At 43.6% G+C, this 23,767-nt stretch overlaps 1 protein-coding gene across 1 annotated transcript in view; it reads right to left on the reverse strand.

The window, feature by feature from the left end:
- The window catches only part of Nfia (nuclear factor I A), a 166,645-nt gene that overhangs the window by 23,264 nt on the left and 119,614 nt on the right, over positions 1-23,767 (reverse strand). Inside the window, exon 8 of the mRNA XM_038335160.1 lies at positions 12,940-13,031. Within this exon, the coding sequence (XP_038191088.1) occupies positions 12,940-13,031 (92 nt within the window). The remainder of the gene's footprint in view (positions 1-12,939; positions 13,032-23,767) is intronic.

Consider the following 23,767-nt stretch of genomic DNA (forward strand, 5'->3'; position numbering starts at 1 on the left):
AGTGATTATCCCCCAGGCTCATTAATGGTCTCGACTACTAATCTACTAATCGTTCACCTGGACTAAGTTTCTTTTAGAATCATTTTTTTCTGGGGGTCCAAATTAACTGTGTTTGGGAGGTCACAGCACCTTCGCGTCCAGTTTGGATTTCTAAGTTGAAAGACTTTTGAGATCTCCCCTTCACCTTCCCACAACCCATCCATCTCCAGCTGGAAACGTTCCTCGTCCTTTTGCGCCAAATCAATTGTATTGATGGGAGGCATTCGTTGAGGCTGTCAATCAGGGAAATGTGATCTGATGGGGCCCCAGCGCAGTGAGATAAGGAAGGAGGTCCAAAGCTGCTTGGGTCCACACCATCTGAATGAGATCAATGCTTCCCACCATACCCTCCCTGTCATGCAGCAGCCTAACTGTCACAATTAATAATGCAGAAGGAGCTGATTAGCTTAAGTAAAGTGCTCTCTGCTGTGTAAACACATAGAGATCTATGAGGCAAGGGCTGGACAGAAAAGAACAAAACATCATTTTTATTTTTCATGTGGACACACTCTCTCTTTCCATTCTTCTCTTGTAACAATTACTGTACCAGCCACTCTGACAGAGTCAATAAATTGATCGGGGGTCTTGAGGCAGTAGCAAGGCAGGCTAATCTGATGCACCATTATCTGCCCAGAGAGTGTGGGGTGGGGCACCCTCATGGAACAGAGAGCGGACAGGGAGGGAGCTGGTAGAGGAGAACCTGCCTGTCCTAGGTGGCTGAGTACCTCTCCACCTGTCACAACTGGAGCAGACAGATGCCTATGTGGCAGGTGTGCTGCCTGTGTTGGGAAAGGACGGGGGCGGGGCGGGCTGGGTAGGTGTGTGGGGGGGAATCAGCCTTCAGCTTGGTTAAAGGATGCAGCCTAAGTAATACCATATGCACCACTTATTTGGGTCCCTGTGGAGGCTCCCTCACTGGCAGGATCTGCAATTCAATGAGGATCACCACCCCATTAGGACTAATCATGTCAGCCGCCCTATCTGACAAAACAAACAACCAGACGCTGCCCCTCCCAGGCTCACAACTTGCTTCTGCACTCAGACTTTGTCCTTCTTTCCCTCACTAAGCATAAAGTTTAATTGTTTTTTAATGTGGAATTATACACAGAGACTCTCCACTGCATTCCTTGACAGATTTACCCTTCGAGTCAGAAACTGATGCTGTTAGTTGGGTCTCCACTTGCTCCTTGGGAATATACTAAGTATGTTCTTAATAAATATATATCATGGCTCTGGCCAATGGGGGAATAATGGCGTACTCGACAGAGAAAGGGTGTGGGAGGCCAAAGCTGCAGACTCAGCTCCAGGGCTCTCACCCCTTTAACACTGCCCTGTCTTCCATCTGCAGGCCCTTTGTTCTGAAGAGAGCTGAGACTTCAGTTTCACCGCAGAGCCTACCTAGCTTGAGAGGAGGTGGAAGGTAGCGATTGTGCTCTCACATTCTAGTTAGATTCAGTCTTTATGCAACACCAATGGAAGGAAGGAATTAATTCATGACTTTATCAAAATGTGACTTCTGAGGATCAGGAGGCTAAACAGGATAATCTTGGTCACATGATAAATCAACCCAGATCTGTCTCCTTCCAAAGCCTGTGTTTTCTTGACTCTCTCCACCTGGAAAGGAGAAATCTCAAGACCATATGTCTTCATACACAACGCCTGCAAATTCCATACCCAGTGGGGATCACACCAAGCAAGGCTGAGAAATCTTCATGCTGAAAGATCTATGTGCCTTTAGCAAGTCCTAATGTTCCACAAAATAAAGTTCAAGTGTCTCTCCCCCAGGTACATGCTCACCCATGACTAGACCCTCCCCCAGATCCAGGGACATGCTCACTCATGACTAGGCCCTCCCCAGATCTGGGACATGCTCACCTATGACTACACCCTCCCCAGATCCAGGTACATGCTTACCTATGACTAGACCCTCCCCAGATCCAGGGGCATGCTCACCCATGACTAGACCCTCCCCAGATCCAGGGACATGCTCACCCATGACTAGGGCCTCCCCAGATCCAGGGACATGCTCACCCATGACTAGGGCCTCCTCCAGATCCAGGGACATGCTCACCCATGACTAGGGCCTCCTCCAGATCCAGGGACATGCCCAGCCATGACTAGGGCCTGGTTTAAACTCTGGCCTCACTGTTTAGCCTTCTCAGCTGCTAACTTTATAAGATAGACCACACAAAGAAGTAGTTCTCCACCCACACTCTAAGTACCCTCTTAGTATACAGTATCCCTGTCTGCAAAGGCATGTTCTACCATGCATGCTTCTCCTACAATATCCCCCTCCCCACCATGACACTTTCCCCCCAGAGTTCTTCCTGCTCTTTGGTCCCAAGGACATATCACACATGTTCCCACAGTGTCACCTGTCAGACCTTACTGTAATCCACATACTTCCTCTCTGGAAGTCTGCGAGCTTTGTAGGTGGTGACCAGATTACATATACCCATGACCTTCTTAGCTCTATATGGTCTGAGGAATACAGTAGGTGCCCAATAAACTCTGACTTCCCTCACATTGAGATCCATTACTTAGGTGACAAGTGGGAGACATGAGCTGGGAAGCCGGGTGCTCTGACTCTTATGCCCAGCTCAATGTTTCTCCTGCTTTCCTGATATGCCCAGGACTGATCTACGGTTGATCTCATCACTGGACCTTCCTAAGCATTGTCCTTCTATCCCACAGTACCACTCTTTCCTCATCCATACATGTAAACACACATGACCAGGCATCAGCAGATGGGGACTACGCTGAGGGGCAAGGCTGAAGGTCATGAGAACTGACCATTAGTTCTTCCATTAACTCAAGGAGGCAAGCTGCCTATCCAGCCTGTCCCGAACACTTCCTCCAGCAGCCAAGGTAGCCCCATGGGGACCTGAGGTTGTTCTTACTCTGTGCTCATGTTCAGACTTGGGAGAAAGAGGGAAACACACAGAGGCAAGGACCAGTTGTGCTAACTCTGTACCAAGGACAACATAGAAACGGTGGAAGTCACAAGTCCCTGTGACTCAGGAGCATGTGGAAAATATTAGGGCAGCGGTAACTCACTTCGGCTCTGCTACCAGGGAACACTGGGGTCTTCAGCAAAGTCCTCATGAAGGTGTTAGGGAGAAGCACGTGCCGAGGTCTGTGCTTTGTGGACAAACCATATTTGTCCAGAAGACAAATAGCTCCAGAAGAGAGGTCACGATGACAGCATTTTCCTTTATCTTCAGCACAAACTCAAAAGGGTACTGAGGGGCTGAGGAGACAGGAGGAGTCGGCAGCTTTTTGTGGGGGACTCTCCCTGGGTTGGAACTGTGTGTCCTTCAGACTGCCAAAGTCTTGGACTCATTAGCAGCTCTGCAAAGGGCCCTGGCCAGTCACCACCTGGCTACTCAATCATTCCCTCACGTGGACAGTCAGCACTTAAGAGTGGAGGGGCCCTGTGTGGCGGCAGCTCCTGGTGGTGGAGGGGGGGGGTGGGTTTCCCTGCAAAGGCTGAATGGACTGTGGGAACCCACTGTGCTGAGCCCTCCTGGACTTCACACTGCAGGGAGGGTGATGGGCTCAGTTTCCTGTTCTCTGAGCTCTGTTGACTCAGGCTCCGCAGAGCCCAGGGCTGTTCTTCTATAGAGGAAGCACCTGGCTCAAGGTCTGGTTGCTGGGTGAACCTCCGAGGCACGGGAGGGTACTGTGTACAGAGCCCCTGTGAGCTGAGCCACATGCCCTCTATACAGCTTTCTCAGAGGCCACAGTGACACGGTGAGAAGTGTCCTACCCCAGGGGGTTGTCCTGTTGTCCTGTCTACTTCCTGGACCTTAAACAGCAGCTGAAAAGAGATGACACCTCCTCTCTCCCTCTCTCTCTGTCTCTCTGTCTCTCTGTCTCTCTCTCTCTCTCTCTCTCCTTTCATCTCTGTATATCTCTGTGTCTCTCTGCCTCTCTCTCTTCCATCTCTGTATATCTCTCTTCCATCTCTGTATATCTCTCTTCCATCTCTGTATATCTCTGTGTCTCTGTCTCTGTCACACACACACACACACACACACACACACACACACACTCACACTATAAGTCTCCTTAACACATGGAGAAGGAGTGGAGGAAAAAACTGCATGAAAACCAGTATTAAGAGAGAGAAGAGGTAACAGGGAAGTTAAAAGGCTCATGAGACTTCTCAGAGAGTGGGAAAATGGTGTGTGGGAGATACTGTTGACAGCCTGACCGGGATGTACTGCTTCTTCTTTCATGGAATTAACTTTATTTAGACATAAGAAAATGATCATTATGGGGTAACGAGCCAAGATCTGAGCCAATCAATATGACCTTACGCTAGCTTTCCCAACACCTAAATTTTGAACTAAAATGGGACTCAGTTTCAGATAATGAGAGCAAAGTAGAAATCTGGTAGCCAGGTCCCTTTCTCTGCTGTTGCTCATTGTTGTGGAGTATGATACAGCACTGATGTCTGGAGCCGCAGCAGCTATTCTGGGATTGGGGGACCAAACATAATGACAGAAAGACAGCATGCTAAGGATGGCAGAGCAGAATTTTAGAAAACACATGGGTTCTCACTGGAGTCTCACAGCGGCTGAAACAATGAGAACCACTCGTGGTTTACTTGATTAAAATAACCTTGATTAGCTCAAGGAATACTCAACTGGCTTTCCACCTATTAGGTAGATACGACTACTGATTTCATTAAATAGATGTGAAAGCTGAATTTCAAAGGGGGAACACACATATGGACATAGCCATTATGTGAAATCAGGCCACTCCCATTCCACAGCTAGTGGCTTTATGCGTGTTCTACTGAGAAATCAGGTTAGAGTGTTAAGGACACGTCCTCTATCCTAGAATGATGGAGACATTCCTCTTCTGTGCAAACGATCAGCCAACTGTCTCTCCCTCCTGCCTGTTACCTACAGCCCCACTTCTTACTCTGTGAGTTACTGATACAGAGTTGCAAAACTGTATGCAGGGTTGTAAAATATTGGAAACAGTAAATAAGACATCTCTGGCTGTGCACAGACCAGGAATGAATTAAAAACCAAGTGAGTAATGAATTTGAGGTGTTTGGGCAGCTGTGGCCATGCTGCATTGCAGGACCGCACTGCAAGCTTGAACATGGTGCAGTGTGTACTTTGACCATCCATGCATCTTCACACCGTGCAGCACCAACAAATGCTGCCTGAATCATCTCAGTTCCAAGAGAGATTATTGCACATTATGAATTGTAGTGTTTTTATTAATCATGCAGAGCTTTCTGCTCTTACAGAAACATAATGATTTCATTACGGAAAAACAAAGACTTTAAATATTTTCCTACTATTGTTCCAACTGTCAGCATGTTCGTATCAGATTAGATCTTTGGGTTATCTTGGAACATTTAATTAAAACTTTTTTGTGTGTTGTTGACTTGAGTTTCATCAAACATTTGTTAAATGAATTTTGGTTTGTATATGGATAGAATTTTCAACAATTTCTCAATGGCCCTAAACAGGCTTCTGCCAGTTTGTGAATAGGCATTTATTACAAACGATATTCCCAGTATTGATAATTTTAAAATCAAAATATTGATCAACTCTGAAAAATATTGAAGATCATCTACATCTTGCGGTATTGGATAAATGATCACATCAATTTCATTAGTATACAAATTTGTTGAAATCCTTAATAAATTATAAATCATATGCTTATCAAAATTACTTTATAATGAATTTCTTTATGATTAATTATACGTAAAGGTTTGATTTGAACACTAGTTTTAAATACCTATAAGCCTGAGGTCAAGTAAAGCCTGCTCATGGGGCAAGTGTGGGTGGAAGTGAGAAGCAAGAACAGTCTCGTTCCTGGTTTCCTCCACTCTTCCATGCTCCCCAACATAACAACCATCACATCGTCAATATTTTCTCTTCTTCCTCTATGATATCTTAATTTCCCCCCTGAAATTACCTCTCCATTGATGTTGATTTCATATTAATGTTGGGGGGAAAAGGCAGCAATATTTACCAGCAATATTTACTTGTGAGACTGCATGGTCCACACCACAATTCTTAGAATACTTATCAGTTTATATCAACTAAGATTCTCCCTCCGTCTTTTTACTTTGGACACAGGTGCTGCACTATTTCCAGCATGCTGGATGACGGGAATGCAACACACTCTGGAGAAAAGAAGGTCCCACTGGTTGAATGAGTTTTAAAGAGAGTAACATAGCTTGCCAGGGCGTCAGCTGCCAAGCCCAGGTGCCCTTGCACTATTCCATGCTGAGGGCTCCTCTGAGTTCTTGCTGAAGAGGAGACACGGCTTTGTGCCCTGGCCCTACAACCTTGGTGATATGGTTTGAGAAAATCACCTTCCCTTATTAAATCCGTTTTCTATGTTATCAAAACTGTATACTAGAAATAACAACAATATATCTTTTCTAAGGGATGTTTTTAGGATCAAATGAACACACACACACACACATTCAGGCACATTATATATTATACACATCCACATGCACACATATACTTAACACACTCACACATATCACAACCTCAGATAAGAAACCAGGCTATAAAAACAAAATTACTTAGGAAAACGAGAGAAAGCACAACCATCACCAACATGATACTTAGTTCCTGAGTGAGGTAACAAACTCCGAGTGGAGACCTGAGGGCAAAGCACTAACTTGCGCTCTCCTGAGCTGCTCTTAGGCTAGATGGCCTATTTGTACAGAAGCCCACAAGCCCTACAAGGATCACTTCCCCAGGCAGACTGAGAAAACATGCAGCCTAGGAGGGGGCTGAGGCAGGTCTTCAGAATGGCCAAATTCAGTATTATTTCCACTGGACCTAGGAAGCGAGAGCCTGGCCTCAAACCAGCTCTGGGGACAACAGTCTGTAAGGTTTCACTGTACACAGCTAGGCGTGAGGATGGTGTTTGGGAAAGTTAGTTAGGAGGAAACTGAGTGAAGCCTTGGCTCCCTCAGTGCCTTGATGGCGTTTACTCGTTCTTTAGATTGCCAAGTGCCAATGCCTGCCAGCTATAGAACTGTAAGAAGCATAGGCCCCAGACTTGGAGCTATGGAGTGGTTAATACAGAATACCAACTTGGCCAATGAGTAACTTTTCAAAGTCAGGAGCACAAGAGATTTTATCTGCTGTTCCTCTTCAATCAGCTGAAGGAAATGCTCAAATCCCACCTGGAGGGTGGGGCAGGATGGGAAGGGACAAGCACATTGTTACTCTCTAAAAGAAATCGGTTCCTTTTGTGCTCTCCAGTTGCGCCTTTGCTTAGCTGCCGTGCTGTACTTGTCTTTCTGTGGCCAGGAAGTCATGTGGGGTGAATGGGCGGGAGGAAGGCAGTGGGCTTCAGCTCATGGGAATGTGCTGACAGAGCTTGGAGCTATGTGAGGATACAATACCTGGAGTGGACACTTCTCAGAAAGGAGAGGGAGGGGGGGCTCCTGGCTGGCCGGAATGGATTCTAGTTGTATCTGCTTGGTCTGGGGAAGGTAGAGTTGCATGCTTCCTTTCTTAGGATGGTCTCAAATGTTATCTATCACCTGGTTGGCAAGAATTAAAAATGGCGTGTGTGTGTGTGTGTTTTGTGTTTGTGTGTGTGTTTAGGAATAATGTACAAGAACCTTATTATCAGACTAAAGTTAGATGAGGACAGAAAAACAATCCAGTCTCTCCTGTCCGTTCTATTCTACTGAATAGTCTAAGAGCCATTCTGGGCTTTTGAAACCCTTTAGCCTATTCACTATGACTTTCCTTTTCTCTTCAGAGACAGGTTCATTTATAACACAGTCTAGTCGAAAACTCTCCACATAGCCCAAGCTAGCCTTGAACTCATGATCCTCCTGCCTCAGCCTCCCAAGTCCTGGGATTATAGCTATGTGATGGGGCCTCGTCACACTGCATGACTAAGGTCACTGCTATTGTTTCTTCATGTTTATTTTTTCTACTGCATTCTCTAGAACTTCAGGGAAGTTGGTATTTCTTGCATTTTGTAAGTGTTAAAAAATATAATAAGCAGTTAAATAAATATTAACGTGGTTGAAATTGTGAAGAGTTTTACAGATTGCTTAAATTGTGGTTAGGACTTCAGCCAGGCCTCAGGAACATGACACCAAGATTGGGCATGGATTGAAAATCTCTTCACGTCTCTACTCCACTTTCTCTGTGGATGGTTACCCAAGGTGGCAGGGTGGGTGCTGTGGGCATCAGGTAAGGTAGTGGGTGTCACTGTCATGGTTCACCCTGTGGAAACTTTTCTGGATGATGCATTCATTGTGAACTCGGGGCCAAAGTGGTCACACTGTAGGCTGTGTACGGGGTGAGGCAGATGAGACTTATTTGACAGAGGTTTCAGCAAACTGGAACTATACCAAGCTGAGGCAGTCTTCTAGGGTTTTAGTTTTACGTAGCATTTCAGAAGGCACAGCTCTGTTGATGCAGAGTGGAAACAGTTCGGGTGGTAGAGAGAAAATGCTTGTTTTTAATACTGTTAGCATTAATTTTTCATTGTAAAGAATTCATCCTCATCAGAGTTCTGTAGGTTAAACAATTTTTATTTGAACATTTGAATTGAGCCTGAATCAAGATGAGCTCTCTGTTCAGTCTTCCTGTCTGAGAACCCATATATCTATTTATTAACTGGTTGTTAATAAATAGTGAACTTTTTTTTTTGCTCTAAGTAAATGCCTGTTCATAATAGTTCTTGTTTTTAGAGATCAAATTAGATCAGGGGATACAGTTACAATGGCCCCCAGCTTTCTATCTGAGGAGTGGCAAGGTCTGTATCATTAAGGGCTGAGTGCGGCACATCGATGGTGTACAGAGAGAGTAAATACTCAGGCATTCTCCATGAGTTAGCACCAACTAACCGTGAGTTAGACACTGAATAAGATGAGCTGCAGGAGGAGGTGAGATATAGGTTCTCAGAGCAGGTAGGCTTTCCATAGTCCACAGGGAGCTGGCCATGTCTCCTGGTGAGTGCAGCTACAGTGTACGCAGGAGTAAGGTGTGGGCCAGACGACAGGCACAGAGGAAGCAAGCAGAGGAGCCAGGAGGAAGAAGAGGACAGATCACTTGGCAGAGCATCTAGCCAGAGCCAGAAGCCAGAGCATGAATGGAAACGGGCTCCCACAAGTGTAATGGGGTGCATTTATCCCTCAATGATGGAGGATTCTCTGGAGTAAAAGAAGACTGACAGGGAAAGAGGGGGAACAACAGCTTTCAATTATCCATGCCATTGTTCCCCACCAATCACTGCAGATGATGAATAGGTGTAATAAAAGCCAATATTCCATTTTTCCAATTTACATGGAAAGAAGGTCACAATACACTGCTACGCAGAAGAAACAGCAGGTTACTAAACAGTGGATGTAATACGACCTTATTTTTGCAATATACTTGAATGCGTAGAAACAGCCAGGGTGGACTTATATAGAAACGTTAACAGTAGGACTACTAGTGATTTTTATTATTTCTCTCATCTGTATTTCCCACAATTAACATGCATCATGACTGTAATAAGATAAAATCACCATCGAAAAACAGATTTTATCTTTTGGTGATAGGTATATGCAACTTATGATGTTATCTAGATTCATCCATACTGTGGCAAGTATCAGGATGCTCTTCATTTTAAGCAATGACAACTCTTGCATGTGTAAACCATATTTTAGGATAGATGTTTTCAAAGCAATTATGAAACTTCCAAACTCACCAGGAAAATGTCTGCATTAGAAGGCATAGGGAATAAGCAGATAAATGGAAGGACCATCCTCTCTAGGATGGCATAGGAATGCCAAGAGATTCCCACCAGGAACTGGGTTTGGGGGAAAGGAGGACCATTTCATCTCACATCTGTTCATGAACTCAGTGCTGGATTCTTCTGTCTTGTTCTCAGACAGGGTCTCATCATCCATCCCAGGCTGGTCTGGAACTTTCAGTCATCCTGCCTCTGCCTCCCAAGTGCTGGATTATAGGCAAGGGTTCCTGTTCCTGGCTCTTCTGCATTTACAAATCTGTCTGGATGACTCCGACTTTCACTCATGAAGAGGCAGAGACAAGGCAAACATCTGTCTGAGTGACTTTATTGGTGGAGCGTCAGAGAGCAAACTTCTGATCCCCTGGGAAAGCTTTCCTAATTTTAACTAATACCAATATTTGGGCCTTACAGCAAAGCTATCTGACAACAACCACAAGCTTGCTTAGGAAGTGAGGAATCTGCGGGCGTTCAAATTATATTGTTAAAAACCTTGTAAGCCAACACCAGTGGTACAGGTTTATTAGAATTTGGGGAGACTGAGGCAGAAGAGCATGGCCTATCTGGACTACTGAGTGAGTTCACGGTCATCCTGGCAACTTAGTAAGAACCTGTCTTAAAGGTTTTGAAAAGTAAAAACAAGACTTGGGATCAGTGGTAGAGCCTTGCATCTATGAGGTAATCCCCTGTACAGCATGCACACGCACACACACACACACACACACACACACACACAGTGATGGTTTGACTAGGTATGCCCCCCCATGTTTGCTTGGCCCATAGGGAGTGGCATTGTTTAGAGGTGTGACTTTGCTGGAATGGGTGTGGCCTTGTTGGAGGAAGTGTGTCACTGTGGGGATGGGCTTTGAGGTTTTTTATGCAGAAGCTACAGCCAGTAAGGCACACTCCTCTTGTTGCCTGCAGATCAAGATGTTGAACTCTCAGCTCCTTCTCCAGCACCATGTCTGCCTGCATGTCCCGCTATGAAGATAATGGATCAAAATCTCTGAAATTGTAAACCAGCCCCAATTAAATGTTTTCCTTTATAAGAGTCGATGTAGTCATGGTGTCTCTTCACAACAATAAAAACTAAAGATACACACACACACACACACACACACACACACACTGTAAGAAAATAACTTTAACTAATGACTTCTTGCAAGGAAGCTGTGTTTAAGGTCTACTGTTACTTGTCATCTACATCTAATACTTATTTTGAACAGTTTATTCTTAAAATGTTAACATATATTATAAAATAGTAATATTTGGGGCATGCAAATTTTATTTTTAAGGCATAAGACTAGATAGGTACATAGAGAGGGTGGAAAAAGACAATTCCATCCCTACGACTTCTCATGAGATGATTAGGAATGGCTTTCTTCAAGCCAAATGTGACAGGTGTCATCGTGGTAAGAACATTTAAGCTATTGTCACCACAATGCCAAATATTTAGTGGAAAACAAAAAGAATTCAGTTCTAGATGCCAGTACTGGACCTAGATGACATCATCCATCCAGATGCGTGCAAAATCTGGATTGTTAAGAATTGAAGTTCTGTGATCAACATCATGAAGACTCGGTTTTTGAGCTAAACAAGGCACTTATGAAACAAAGTCATACTGGAAAAACACATTTTCATTATAGAGAGATAAATGAAACAGACACATACAGTTTATATTATGTGAATTAGTTTGTATAAAATATCATGCAAAATACCAAAAAAGATACTTCAAAGTTGCAGTTTTCAGGTTCTCAACAAATCAATTTGAGCATACCCAAGCTTTGAAACAAAAAATCCGAAACAACCATCCAACAGAACTACGGGAGGCCCTCTGGCTTACCCTTGGCTGTGCCAGAATATAGAAGTTCAAAGCACAAAGCTAAAGCATCTTCTAAGACAGATATTCTCAGGCAATGGTACAACTTCAGACCACCAGTAAAGCATCTGAATATTTGAAGGCATGAGAAAGTAAGCAAATAAGTGGGAGAATTTTAGGAGAGGTACTGAGTAGGGTTTTAATCTCAGACACCATGTGCAAGCTGGAGATTCAAGGGGAGAGGAGTCCCTCTTCTCAGGCCCTCCCTTTTTGGCTTAGTGCTGGACTTTCTGGGGTACTGCTTCAGGGTAGGAAGGAAGAAGAAGCAGCGGTGTGGATAAGCACAGTAAAGCAGAGTCCTGTAAGAAGGCAGCAGACTCAGGAAGCACCTGACTGTACTTATAAACCAGGCAACTGACGCCACACAGCTAAGCATAGGCACAGAACCACATGGAGAAAATGTCAAGCCATGCTAAGAACCTTGTGGACAAAATAATTTCTTAGAGTCAGTTAGGAAATACATGGCCGTATTCTAGTTAGGAAACGGAGGAGTCGTTTATTCTGTTTTTTTTTAAACCTCTACACATATTCCTTGGGACCCAGAGGTTTGTTGCTTCTCAGCTCACAGTGGCCACTTCAAGCCTGTTTTGAAAGAGCTCCTCTTAGCCTACACAGATCCAAACACAGCTTTCTCTTGTTTGCTCGGTCAGCTCTGGGGATTCTGAGCTTTCCTGTCAATCAGCCACCTCCACAGGCCCTTTTGGCTTAGCCCCTCCCACTCTCAGCACCTTGCTTCCCCAGTGGCCAGCAATCACCTCCTTGGGACCAACATCAGTAACTTAATAAAGAGCTTAGAAACCCTTTGTCCTCACCCACCCCTTTTCTTTTAGAAAGTTTGCCAGTTTCCCGGGGCCATAAAATGAGAGGAGTGGCTGGTCTCCCTCCCCACATATGCTTCGATACCATGGAAACCAGGTTCCACGGGGCACATGTCTGTCTGCTTACAGCTAGAGAGCCACGGCTGCCTCAAGGAGGGAATGCACACAGTCCAGCCTAGCAACCTTAACTTGCCATGGCAAAAGCAGTCTGGTCCAGAAGCCCCCCTCTCCTGCCCCAATACCATAAGCAAAGACCCCAGGAATATTGTCTATGGCTCCTGAGAACAATGAGAAAACATAGCTACAGGGCTGGGAGAGATGGAGTCAGCAGGGGAAGGACTGAAGAGGGGCCCAGGCATGTGGCCTCGTGTGCCCTAAGACACATTAAACTGCACCTGATCAATAAAACACGCTGCACCACATACGGAAAAGATGAGAGCGGCCCACCTGTGTCTGTTGAGGGATATTTACAAAGCTTGGATCCCGTGGTCCAACACTGACGAATCGGTTTGCGGGGGAGGTGCTGGGTGTCGAGTAGGCTGTGAAGGGAAGGGACACATGCGTTCAGGAAGCAGCACGAGATTGCACACACAAACAACACCAAAACACACAGTCTCTGAGCCTATGCAGCTGATTAATGCAAACACTGGAGCTAGCAAAGGATCTGGCTAGCGAAGGGAGGGGTGGGCAGGGATTGATTCCCCAGGGACCGCTGGAGTTAAAGGACATGGAGTTGGTGCTCAGAGGAGTTGTTTTCTCCTCCCATCATCCAAATTAGAACATGCAGGACATTTGCAAAGTTTACTCTGTATGTTAAACATGAGCCCTGGGGGGGGGAGAGAGCCACCCTGGTCTTAGCGACAGGGAGAAAGGAGTGAAGTAGGAAACGGAGGGGCCCTGTTCATTTTATAGCCATGCTTTCTCAACTGCTACACTTGGACGAGCCACAAACCAACTCTGGGCCTCCACAGCTAGAGATGGAAGAGGTGTCCTAAGGAAGGAATGAAGGGGTCTCCAGGAAGGAGGAGCTAGCAGCCTTTACTGGGCCAGCCACGTGTCTAGAACCTTTATGATGCCAGGTGTGCTTAAAACCTCTGAGTTGCCACTTGTCCATTCTTAGTACCTTTGCAGACACAAACTGAGCTCTCTCTGAGACCTCAGTTATCACATTAGAGTTCACCAACCTCAGTATACATGGAAGATTTGTTGGTTTGTGTTTAGGAGCTTCTTTGATTGAAAAAAGAAAATCAGGGGCTTTTTGTAAACCATAAGCCCAAATATAAATTTGGGTGCTGCATGAATTCACATTACCACAAACTTCAAAAATTATTTCTTTGTTCTAGAGTCTTTAGATTGCTATTTTATTGTAACTTTTATTTATTTTTAATTCTCTGTCTCCATCCTCTCTCTCTCTCTCTCTCTCTCTCTCTCTCTCTCTCTCTCTCTCTCTCTCTCTCTCTCTCTTTCTCTCTCTCTCTCTCTCTCCGTGTGTGTGTGTGTGTGTGCACATGTACATGTGGAATCACATACCTAAGGAATTCAGATTCTGATACCTAAGGGGCCAGATTCCCTGGAGCTGGAGTTCCGGGAGGTTGAACTGCCTGACACGGGGCTGGAGATGAAACTAGGGTCCTCTGCAAGAGCAGTAGCTATTTATAACTACTGAGCTAGCCCCAAATGCCTACATTCTAAAAGCAATTTTTCAAAACTATCTCTAGATGTACACTATCTAATGGGTGGGGGAAGACCTCACAATTTCTGCCAGGGCAGTTTTGCCTTTGTTGACATCACCCGTTTCTCCTCGAGGTTCTGCTCTACAGAGGAGGGCCCATGCTGCTAGCTCCCACTCTTAAACACACACAGGGATATGATTCCTACTAACTTGGCCCAAGTCCTGTTGGCTATGCTGGAAAGAAACGAGCCATTCAGACAGGCCTGTGATGGTCACATGGCATAGCTGAGACATGGTGTAGCTGGGTTAAAATACTGAGCACAGGATGAACTCCTTCGAGGTCAGGGTAGGATTGTTCTAGCAGCTGTCATCCAATAGTGGTTTTACACAGAAGGATGAGGATGCTTCATGTCATAGTGTCTACTAACGGGAAACTTTTGATTTCCTCTGGGACACCTTCTACACCAGGCAGGCTTGAGTTGAGAGCTAGTTCTGCTAGTTACTTGTGCCTCTTAGCCTATGACTTTGCTTTGATACACTCTGGGAAATATCAAAAAAAAAGTAAATGGAAAATATGAATTAGAGTTGCCTGGCAGTATAGATACCTGTTTCTAGAACACAAAAGGATGAAAGAGAGAGAAAAGATGGAGGTCAGCACTGAAGTCATCTATTGAATCTGTTACTTAGCGGGGAAAGTAGTTTTTTCATTGTGAATAGATGGGTGGTTTACACAGGCAGAGAAACGTGTGGAGGTGTGTCTGGGTTCTGACGCTATGCGAATCATACGTTTCTGCAGCAGCAAGAGCCCTTAGTCTGACGGTCCCGACAACACAGTGCACTGGACAGTTGCTTAGCAAAGGCACGGAGCAAATTTTCTCACGGCATTTTTGTCATACTGATAACATCTCAAACAAGCACACTAACTGACCACAGCATACATGTTGGGGTGTGTACGTGTGTTTTGCTACACTGGTCACAATAAACTGGCTTAGTTTGGAAAGGCATTTGTATGATGTCCCATTAGTTATTTTTGCTAGACTTAAATGTTGACATTATTACTTTAATTTGTTTTCTCCTCCCATAATCCAAATTAGAACATGCAGGATATTTGCAAAGTATACTCTATATGTCAAATATGAGCTCTGGGGTAGAAAGATATATAGTTGATTTTCTTTTAACTCTTTGGGGGCCCACTACCCAGCTCCCAAATAAATACACAGAGACTTATTTTTACTTATGAATGCTGGGCCTTAACATGGCTTATTTCTAGCCTGCCTTTTTAACTTAAATTATCTTGTTTCTCTTTAACTACATTTTGCCTCTGGGCTTTTTACCTTTTTACTTTATATATCTTTCTTTCCTTCTTACTCCATGGGTGACTGTGTGGCTGTGTGGCTGGCCCCTGGCCTCCTCCTAGTCGTCTTCTTTTCTTGCTCTTCCCTCATCCCTAGATTTCTCCTCCTATTTAGTCTCATTACCCTCCAGCCCCACCTATTTCTCTCTCCTACCTAGCTCTTTATGAGATCAATTAGGTGTTTTAGGCAGGCAAAGTAACACAGCTTTACAGAGTTAAACAAATGCAACATAAAAGAATGCCACACATTTTTGCATCATTAAACAAATGTTCCCCAGCAACAATGAGTGTAACACATCTCTAAGTAATATTCCACAACAGAGATAGACCCTGATCTTAGTGACAGGGAGAAAGGAATGAGGTAGGACTCCTTGCCTTTGAATGAAATGAATGAAGACTTAGTGTACAAACAACTTTGATACTCAGAATTACTAGGAAGGGATAATTGTTTAATTCCCTTTCTCCAGACAAATTGCAATAGTTTTCTGAACAACTCAGAAGGTATCTGAAGCTCCAAAGCGCTACTCAAATGCCAAAGTTTATTCTGCTTAATAAAACAAGACAGTGGTCCTGAGAGAGGTGATAGTGTGTTCACAGTTATTTATCCTGAGGACTGTGGATGCCAGAGCTGCAGTCTCGTGCTTAGGAAACATGTTCTACAGAAAGGCAGCTTCTGGGCACATTTACAGACATAGAAAAGGCAAGGGAAGGAAGGAGGGTAGGAAGGAAGGAAGACAAGGAAGGAAGGAAGAAAGGAAGGAAGGAAGGAAGAAGACAAGGTAGAAAGACAAGGAAGGAAGGAAGGAAGGAAGGAAGGAAGGAAGGAAGAAAGAAAGGAAGGAAGGAAAGAAAGAAAGAATTCTGGTGTCTCTTCCATATTATAGCTATAAAGGGCAGAAGTTCAACTCTAACAGGATGTTAGTTCCTGAAAAGATATGACAGAAGTTGAGTTTGATTTCCTTCAATAAAATTATGGAATCAGGGACTTGTAAAAGTTCTCAGCAAAACAGCAAAACCTCAGCTGAAATTAAAAAATAAACATATATCATAGCAAATCAGTTATATACACACAAACAAGAGTTTCCAAAATGAACAGAACATCAGGAAAAGATGGGCGATGTGGTAATTAACTACGTATAACTGTTCCAATGCTGTCATTCCATATGCACAGCTTTCCTGATATTTTTGTCCTGTTCATAAGACCAATAATCAGATCCTGAGCTCCGGGAATTCATGAAATCCGGAAAATAGATATTGGGGGATTGCTGTAGGCAGTTTGAGACTTCTGCAGGAGAGAACTAGGGTTAACACTAGTGACTGTCTTTCTGCCATCTGCAGGGATTCCATTTTAGCTACAGAATATTCTTTTAAAAGTCCTTGTTTAAAATCTAATTGCTATTCATTTAACTTCATTAGTGGCTTCTGAAACAAAGTGTTTTTTGGTTTTTGGACATCTGTCTGACATAGCCACGGTCAGTTTTCCTAACACCACGGAAGAATGTTTTATTAGCAGCTGCCGCCAGCTCTTTGTACTATCTGATGACATTTCCCCCTTTATCTGGTGCAGTTTTCATATTATCCAAGAATTTTAGGTGGGCCTTTACCACATAGTCTTAAGTACCAAAGATAAAACCACAGTTGCTCTCCGCCCACCCCTATTCTCCTTGGCTCCTCCTTTCACGTGCATGTCTAATCCCTCACTACCTCGTGAAGGACAGGTACTCTCTTGCCATTGTAAGAACAAAGGGGCAAATGGTTCAAGAATTTTTCTCCCAAAATCAGCAACAGTTTAACAGGGTCTCAGAATGGTGGAAACCGTGAGGTAGGTTTGGTGGCAGAGAGAGAGAGTAGAGAGACCCCATCAACACTACTCTTCACACCCCTTAGCTTCAAACTCAGCAATGGGTACAGTCCGTAAAGTTACAATTGGTGTCTTGGCCTCTTTTTTCTGAATCAGAAAGAACAAGGGATACATGTGGATAAGGGAAGGAGACAACAGTATCTCCAGAGGAATTAGCGCCAACTTGCAGCAACCCTGACCCGGAGACACTTGCTCCTGATGTTAAGAATTTGGCAGGTAAATTTTTGAATGGAAGTTATTACTATCCTGTCTTTGAAAAAAAATTAGAAAGATGTTACTGTTAGGATATCTATATCAAACTCAACTGATATTTCATATATAATCTCCCAAATCTGACAAATTAGCAAATTCAGTTTGTGCTGCTCCTTTGGAGCTAGGTAGATGGGCAGATGGCTTTAAGGTCTAGCGTAGCAACTGAAACGTGATATGGAAGGTGGAAAGGAAGACTGCCGGGGCTTCTGTGGAATGTGTGACTGCAAATGGGCCCTCTTTGAAAATTAAGATTGGTCTGCATCCACAGGCTCTCCAAGGAAGCTGAATGGCGGGTTTCCTTGGGGCTGAGCTGCTTGTTGGTGGTGGCTGGGGACAAATTAGCACAAGTGTGAATCTTTTGGCAGAAAAAAATTGCAAGAGACAAGGTGAACTCTGAGCTTCTGAATTTACTTCCAGATGCTAGCATCCACCCTTGTAGATAGGCCCACCTTCTGCTGGAAAGTGTGAAGAGAGATTTGTCTCTTGTTTCATCAAAGACACCAACTTCTTGTAAGTGGCAAACACCCTCTTTCTTAGTTCACTTAGATCCACCAAGTCTAATGTTTGGAGTCCACCAGAGAGTTATTTTAATGTAGTCATATGTTCTCTACCCCAAAGACGCTTCTCTGTACACTTGCCATATGCCAGCCTCTCTTCCGAACACTGTTGCATGCAAAGGTGACAAAGATGTTTGCTATCCTCAGATGTCAGAGTCAGCTGAGGAAATGCAAGTTTCAAAAATGAGTATGAGAATCTCAAAGTAATACAGATAAACTGTGGGCTGTTCAAAGACACAGTGACACTCTGTGAGAGGAAAAGGAAGACGTTTTAGAGGAGACGGAGATGGCTTTTGAGATGTGTGTGAGGGAGTGGGGTGGACAGGTTCCTGGAGACAGGATATCACAGAGGGAGGAGCATAAGTCAGGAAGGGAGGATGCAATCTCAAAATGATGTTTTGCAAAGAGAAGGCTGATTCGGAAGGATTGGAAAACTGAACATTTGAAAAATGAAGGGGAAGAGGTCCATGGAATTAATTTTCTTTTAAAAGGAGGAAATAAGTTATAGAATAAACAAAAACAATGTATCTTGGATCCAGCACAACAGTTAGTAAGTCCCCCCTTGGGACCTTCCCCGTCTGACCCCGTTCACCATTGCTCAGATCTCACAGTCTCTCGCTTTCAGAAACTCATTTTAGGGTTTTCCTCAAAACCTTAGTTTCATTCCAAAGATCCTTGTGACTTTACAACCTGCCCAGGGAATGTTCAGTTACTGGAACAAGGGTAACCAAAGCAAGTTCGGAAATAACAGACTTAGAATACTGAGTCTTCAAACAACCTCCATATTATTAAATGATTCTCAGCGACACCTGACCATGACGGATGTTGATAAGTTGCAAACTGAAGCATATCATTACATAGTGTTCCAAAATTTTAACTTCATGTCAGGTTTCATAGTGTGTGTGTGTGTGGGGGGGGGGGGTAGATGAGAAAAATTCCTTAAAAAAATACTAAAACTATTCAAAAAGAGATTAGCGAATTTATAAAGGAAACCATTACTATTGATTTCTTTTATGGATTTAAACAACAGATAGCTCCAAGGTTACTAGAGAATGCTGGAGAATATTGGAGCCTTTCTTTGTCAAATAAATCTACTGGTATCAGCACGTTTGCAGGACATGAGTTCGCCTTATTAATTTCACAGAGCTGGGGACAACATTAGGAGTTTAAGTCCTTCGAAAGTCAGAGCTTTAGAGAGCTTCCTGTGCACGGATGGATGGATACTGTTAGTTCTCGTCTGAAATCGAGAAGATCACCATTCCTAATTCCCAGAGTTTGGATCAACCCTGTGCAGTTGGTTCTCATCTTACTCTATCATCTCCGCCAATCTTCTGTCTTCACAAACAAGTTACAACTTGTTTAAGTTATGCCTCAGGGCATAAACTTAAAGATGCCTATCATTGGTAAGTTATTACAGAACAGCATACCCACCAACTTCCTTCCCTGAAAGCTAATGAATTCTAACTTTAATATATTGGCATTACTAGCATGTACAATATCAATGTGCATGACAAGTCTATGGCCAACTGCTCACAGAAGGCCTGGAAAGAGTCAACTCAGCCAGATGGCTTTGCTTTTGGTATTTCTGGTTGTATGGAGGTTCCTCAGTGCTGGCAGGAAGCTTGGAGGCACAGGTACACAGAGAGAGGGAACTGAAGCGATTTCTCAACTGAAGATGCTAGAACCTTAGATTACTAAAATCTGTGCAAAAATGTGGCACTTCCTCATGAGTGTTTCCAGCACCATTCTATTCAGACTGACCATAACTTAATATTTTTTTTAAAAAAATCATAGTTGAAAAGAACAGGCTTTGTTTCAGTTTATTTCTGAGAGCTAATTTAAATTCTGTAACTGTTATTTATTTTTGTGTCAGTGCTGTGTGTTGCTCCAATTGATAGGACATGTTTATTGATTCAAGGAGATTCTGTGGATGAAAAGGCACAGGTGAAAGTTATATTAAACAGCACGAGGAAGAGACCCTGATTCAGCTGGGGTTTGCTAAAAAAAGAAACATAGATCGATATATTGGCTCATTCTCCCTTGAAAAGCTCCTGCAACCTCTCAGACGGCTGTGTAACTCTGGAAGCCTACTCATGGGGATTTATCTTCAGCAGACAGTAAGAATACTGATAAAGATTTATGCTCCAAGATGTTCATTACAGTATTGCTTATAATAGTGACAAACTGGAATCAACTTATGAGGTAATGCCTCATACATACAGTGGAGCATTCTAGAGACAACCGTGTCTTCAAATAGTAACTGATGACATCACAATGTGCTTGCAATATGAAACAAAATCACCTTAAAGGGCTGTAATATGCTCATGGACACACCTATATATATATATTATATATATATATAATATATATTATGCGTACGATGTTCAGTTAGGGCTGAAATGCGAACAGAAAACAGATGATTGGAAAATAAGCTAAAGTGATTACCTCTGAAGAGTGGGGTGGCGAGCACTTTATCAATACCTTCTAGGGACGCCTCTCTTTCCTTTCCCTTAGACAGGGTCTTGCTATGCAGCCCAGGATGGCCTGTAACTTGTGACAGTCTTGCCTCGGGGCCCCAAGACTGAGACTATAGACATTCTTCACTACGACTGGATCCTTTCAGTAATTTTTAATCTTAAATGAAGGAGGACAAATGGAACTTGAAAACCATAACACTACTTTTTTTTAAGGGCAGTGAGACGTAGCAAATAAAGGTAGAGTCAGAACATCCTGGTGGAATCTAGAATTTTTTGAATTTTGATTGGACAGGGTGATGGAGGATTCTCATTGGCTAATAAACAAACTGCCTGGCTCATTTAATGGGCCAGCCCTTAGGTGGGTGGAGTAGACAGAACAGGAAGAAGGAAGTGAGGTAGATGGCTCAGTCAGATGACACACCTCTCCTAAGTTAGTCAGACTGCCATGTCTTGCTTCTCTGGGCCAGACCACCATGCCTCTCCTCAGGGAGATAGTCGCCATGAAGCCAGCCACCAGGTCAGACATGCTGAATCTTTCCTGGTAAGGCACCACTCGTGGTGTTACATAGATTATTAGATATGGGTTAAAGCAAGAGATGTGAGAATTAGCTAATAAGAGGCTGAAACTAATGGGCCAGGCAGTGTTTAAAATAATACAGTTTGTGTGTTGTTATTTCGGGGCATAAGCTAGCCGGCAGCAGAGAGCCGGGTGGCGGGAAGCGGCCAGCAGCTCATCACTACAACAGGGCCTCTGTATGGAGCACAGGCTGGCTTCAAACTCACAATTCTGCTGTAGCCTATGGAGTGCTACCATGCTCAGCTTGCCTTATTTGCTGCCTATTAGAAAGATGGCCTTTGCAGCCAGTTAACTTCTCCAAAATATCTGCACGTAAAGAGGTGAGGATAATAAGTGTTATTTATTGTACTCCCCCTTAATCTGAATGTCTAACAGGCTGCCTTCCCAATAGTACAGTCCATAGGGAGGTGAGGAAGAATTTCAGAAAAGACAGGAACCTGGATTCCTCTGTGCTTTGGGAGAAAACATTTGAAGAAAAATGTGCTATCATCTGCCCTGAGCTCACGGATTCTAAAATTTGAGACTGAGAGAATTTACTACACTTACAAGATATTTGTCTCCCAACAATTAAAAAATGCACTCACACTTCATAAGAGGTAATGTTGTATTGAGACTTATCACAGTTTGTAAGGGGATAAATTGTATAAAACTTGCAAACAGTTTGGTAATGTGTCTCAAGAGGAATGTTGCTGCCACTTGGCTTAGCAACTCCACTTCCAGCACTGCAGCCCACGAGATAATTAGGTTCAAACATGTGTTCAAGGAGATGCCAGGCCCTGTTCCATAGGATGGTGAAAATGGGTGTTTAAATGGAAGGACATGGAGGATACAAATTGCTTAAAACTGCATTTCTTTACGTCCTTATAAGCAAGGTATAACATTCTAGTTAAGAAAGTAGTATGTAGATATTACAGTCAATATGATCCAAGCCAGTCCATGTACGTCTACGGAGGAAATAAAGGCATACATGTACTCTACAGAAGGTGGGGGGGGGGGGAAGTGAGGGCTGATAGTAGCTGACTGGAGGAACATACCTTTCTTTTCATTTTAAATTCTTAAAACGCATGTGTCATCTCCGAAAGCACAAAGGAAAGAAAACTATGGCAGATGCAGGCTTGGACTGGCTGTGGCTACTCACATGGATGCAGCCTTCTGCTCCATTCTCTTCTCAAGGATGCTCCCTCCTCTTAACTGAACACAGGACCTTGTGAATAGTGGGCAAGCACTGAGCTGCCCATCCCTTCAGTTCTCATCTTGGTGCCCCTTTCCCTACTCCGAGTCCTGTTTTTCATCTAACTCAGTGCCATTTTTCTTGAAATAATAAAAGCATGTCTTTATAGGGTGTTTTAGAATGTTCAAAGGAAAATCACAGTATCACGCCTGTCATACATGTTATATGTCCTGGCCGAGCAGAAAGCACTGGGCTTTGGAGCCCAGACTTGAGTTTGAACATTAGCTTAGGTTCATTTTCTTTAGAGAAGGTCTCACGATTCTGCCTTATAGCCATAATAACTGTACCTAATGCATTTAGAACTAATGTACCCAGTGCCTGGACTTCAATAACATTTTTTCTTTTCCTTTGCAATTAACATTTCTTTAAAAACTGCTTTCATTTAGTGTGTGTGGGCGACCGTGCATGTCTCGGCACATGTGTGGAGGTTACAGAACAACTCGCGGGAATTGACTCTTCTTCTGCCACGTGGAGCCCACACTGCAGGCATAACGGCAAGTATCCTCACCCACCGAGCTACTTCACTGGCTCCCTTTCACAAATGAAAACCTTAAAAGATAGACTATATACAAAACAAAACGCTCTGGAAATGATAACAAATTACTGCTGAAGATAGTCTGTATCCGTCTGTATGCTGGGGATCCCTAAACGATGCCTGCTGTGAGCGAAATAGAGACTTTATGCTGAAGTCTTTCAGAAAAGGAAATATTATTTATAGAAGATAGCACATTTTGTTATCACGCTCAGGGGCCAAAGGATTTAGTGTATGATCAAGACTGTGAGAAGGTCATTAGGCAATACTTTTAAACATAAAGAAATAATTATATTTTATAAAGGAGGAAATCAAAACTTAATATCATTTGCTTCTAGCAGAGGAGGCACTCCTGATAGTCTTGTCTCCTCCTCCAGTCAACCCGGTTCTTAATTCCTAGCCCTTCCTCTCAGGCAGCATTCAGTGCAGGCCACACCTCTCAGGACCCTCTACCACATAAGTCCACCTCAAAGGCTATTCTGTGAGTCTAAATAGGCTTGTCTGCATTAGAAGAGCCAATAACAATTACACTGGTGGATATCTGGGTTCTCGGTCTCCCATTATAACTGACGCTTCAATGGCTACTTTAGATATATAGCTTTGATCATATATCCAAATACATGTGTTGCTTACATTTAAGATGTATGCATATATTTCAGATTTTATACAGAGACATGGAATACTTATGCTATAAGTGCTGTACATAATTACACACACACACACTTGCACACATTCTATGAAGAGGCTAAACCACTGAAAGTC

Source organism: Arvicola amphibius, chromosome 6 (genome assembly GCF_903992535.2).
Source record: "Arvicola amphibius chromosome 6, mArvAmp1.2, whole genome shotgun sequence".
Taxonomy (NCBI): domain Eukaryota; kingdom Metazoa; phylum Chordata; class Mammalia; order Rodentia; family Cricetidae; genus Arvicola; species Arvicola amphibius.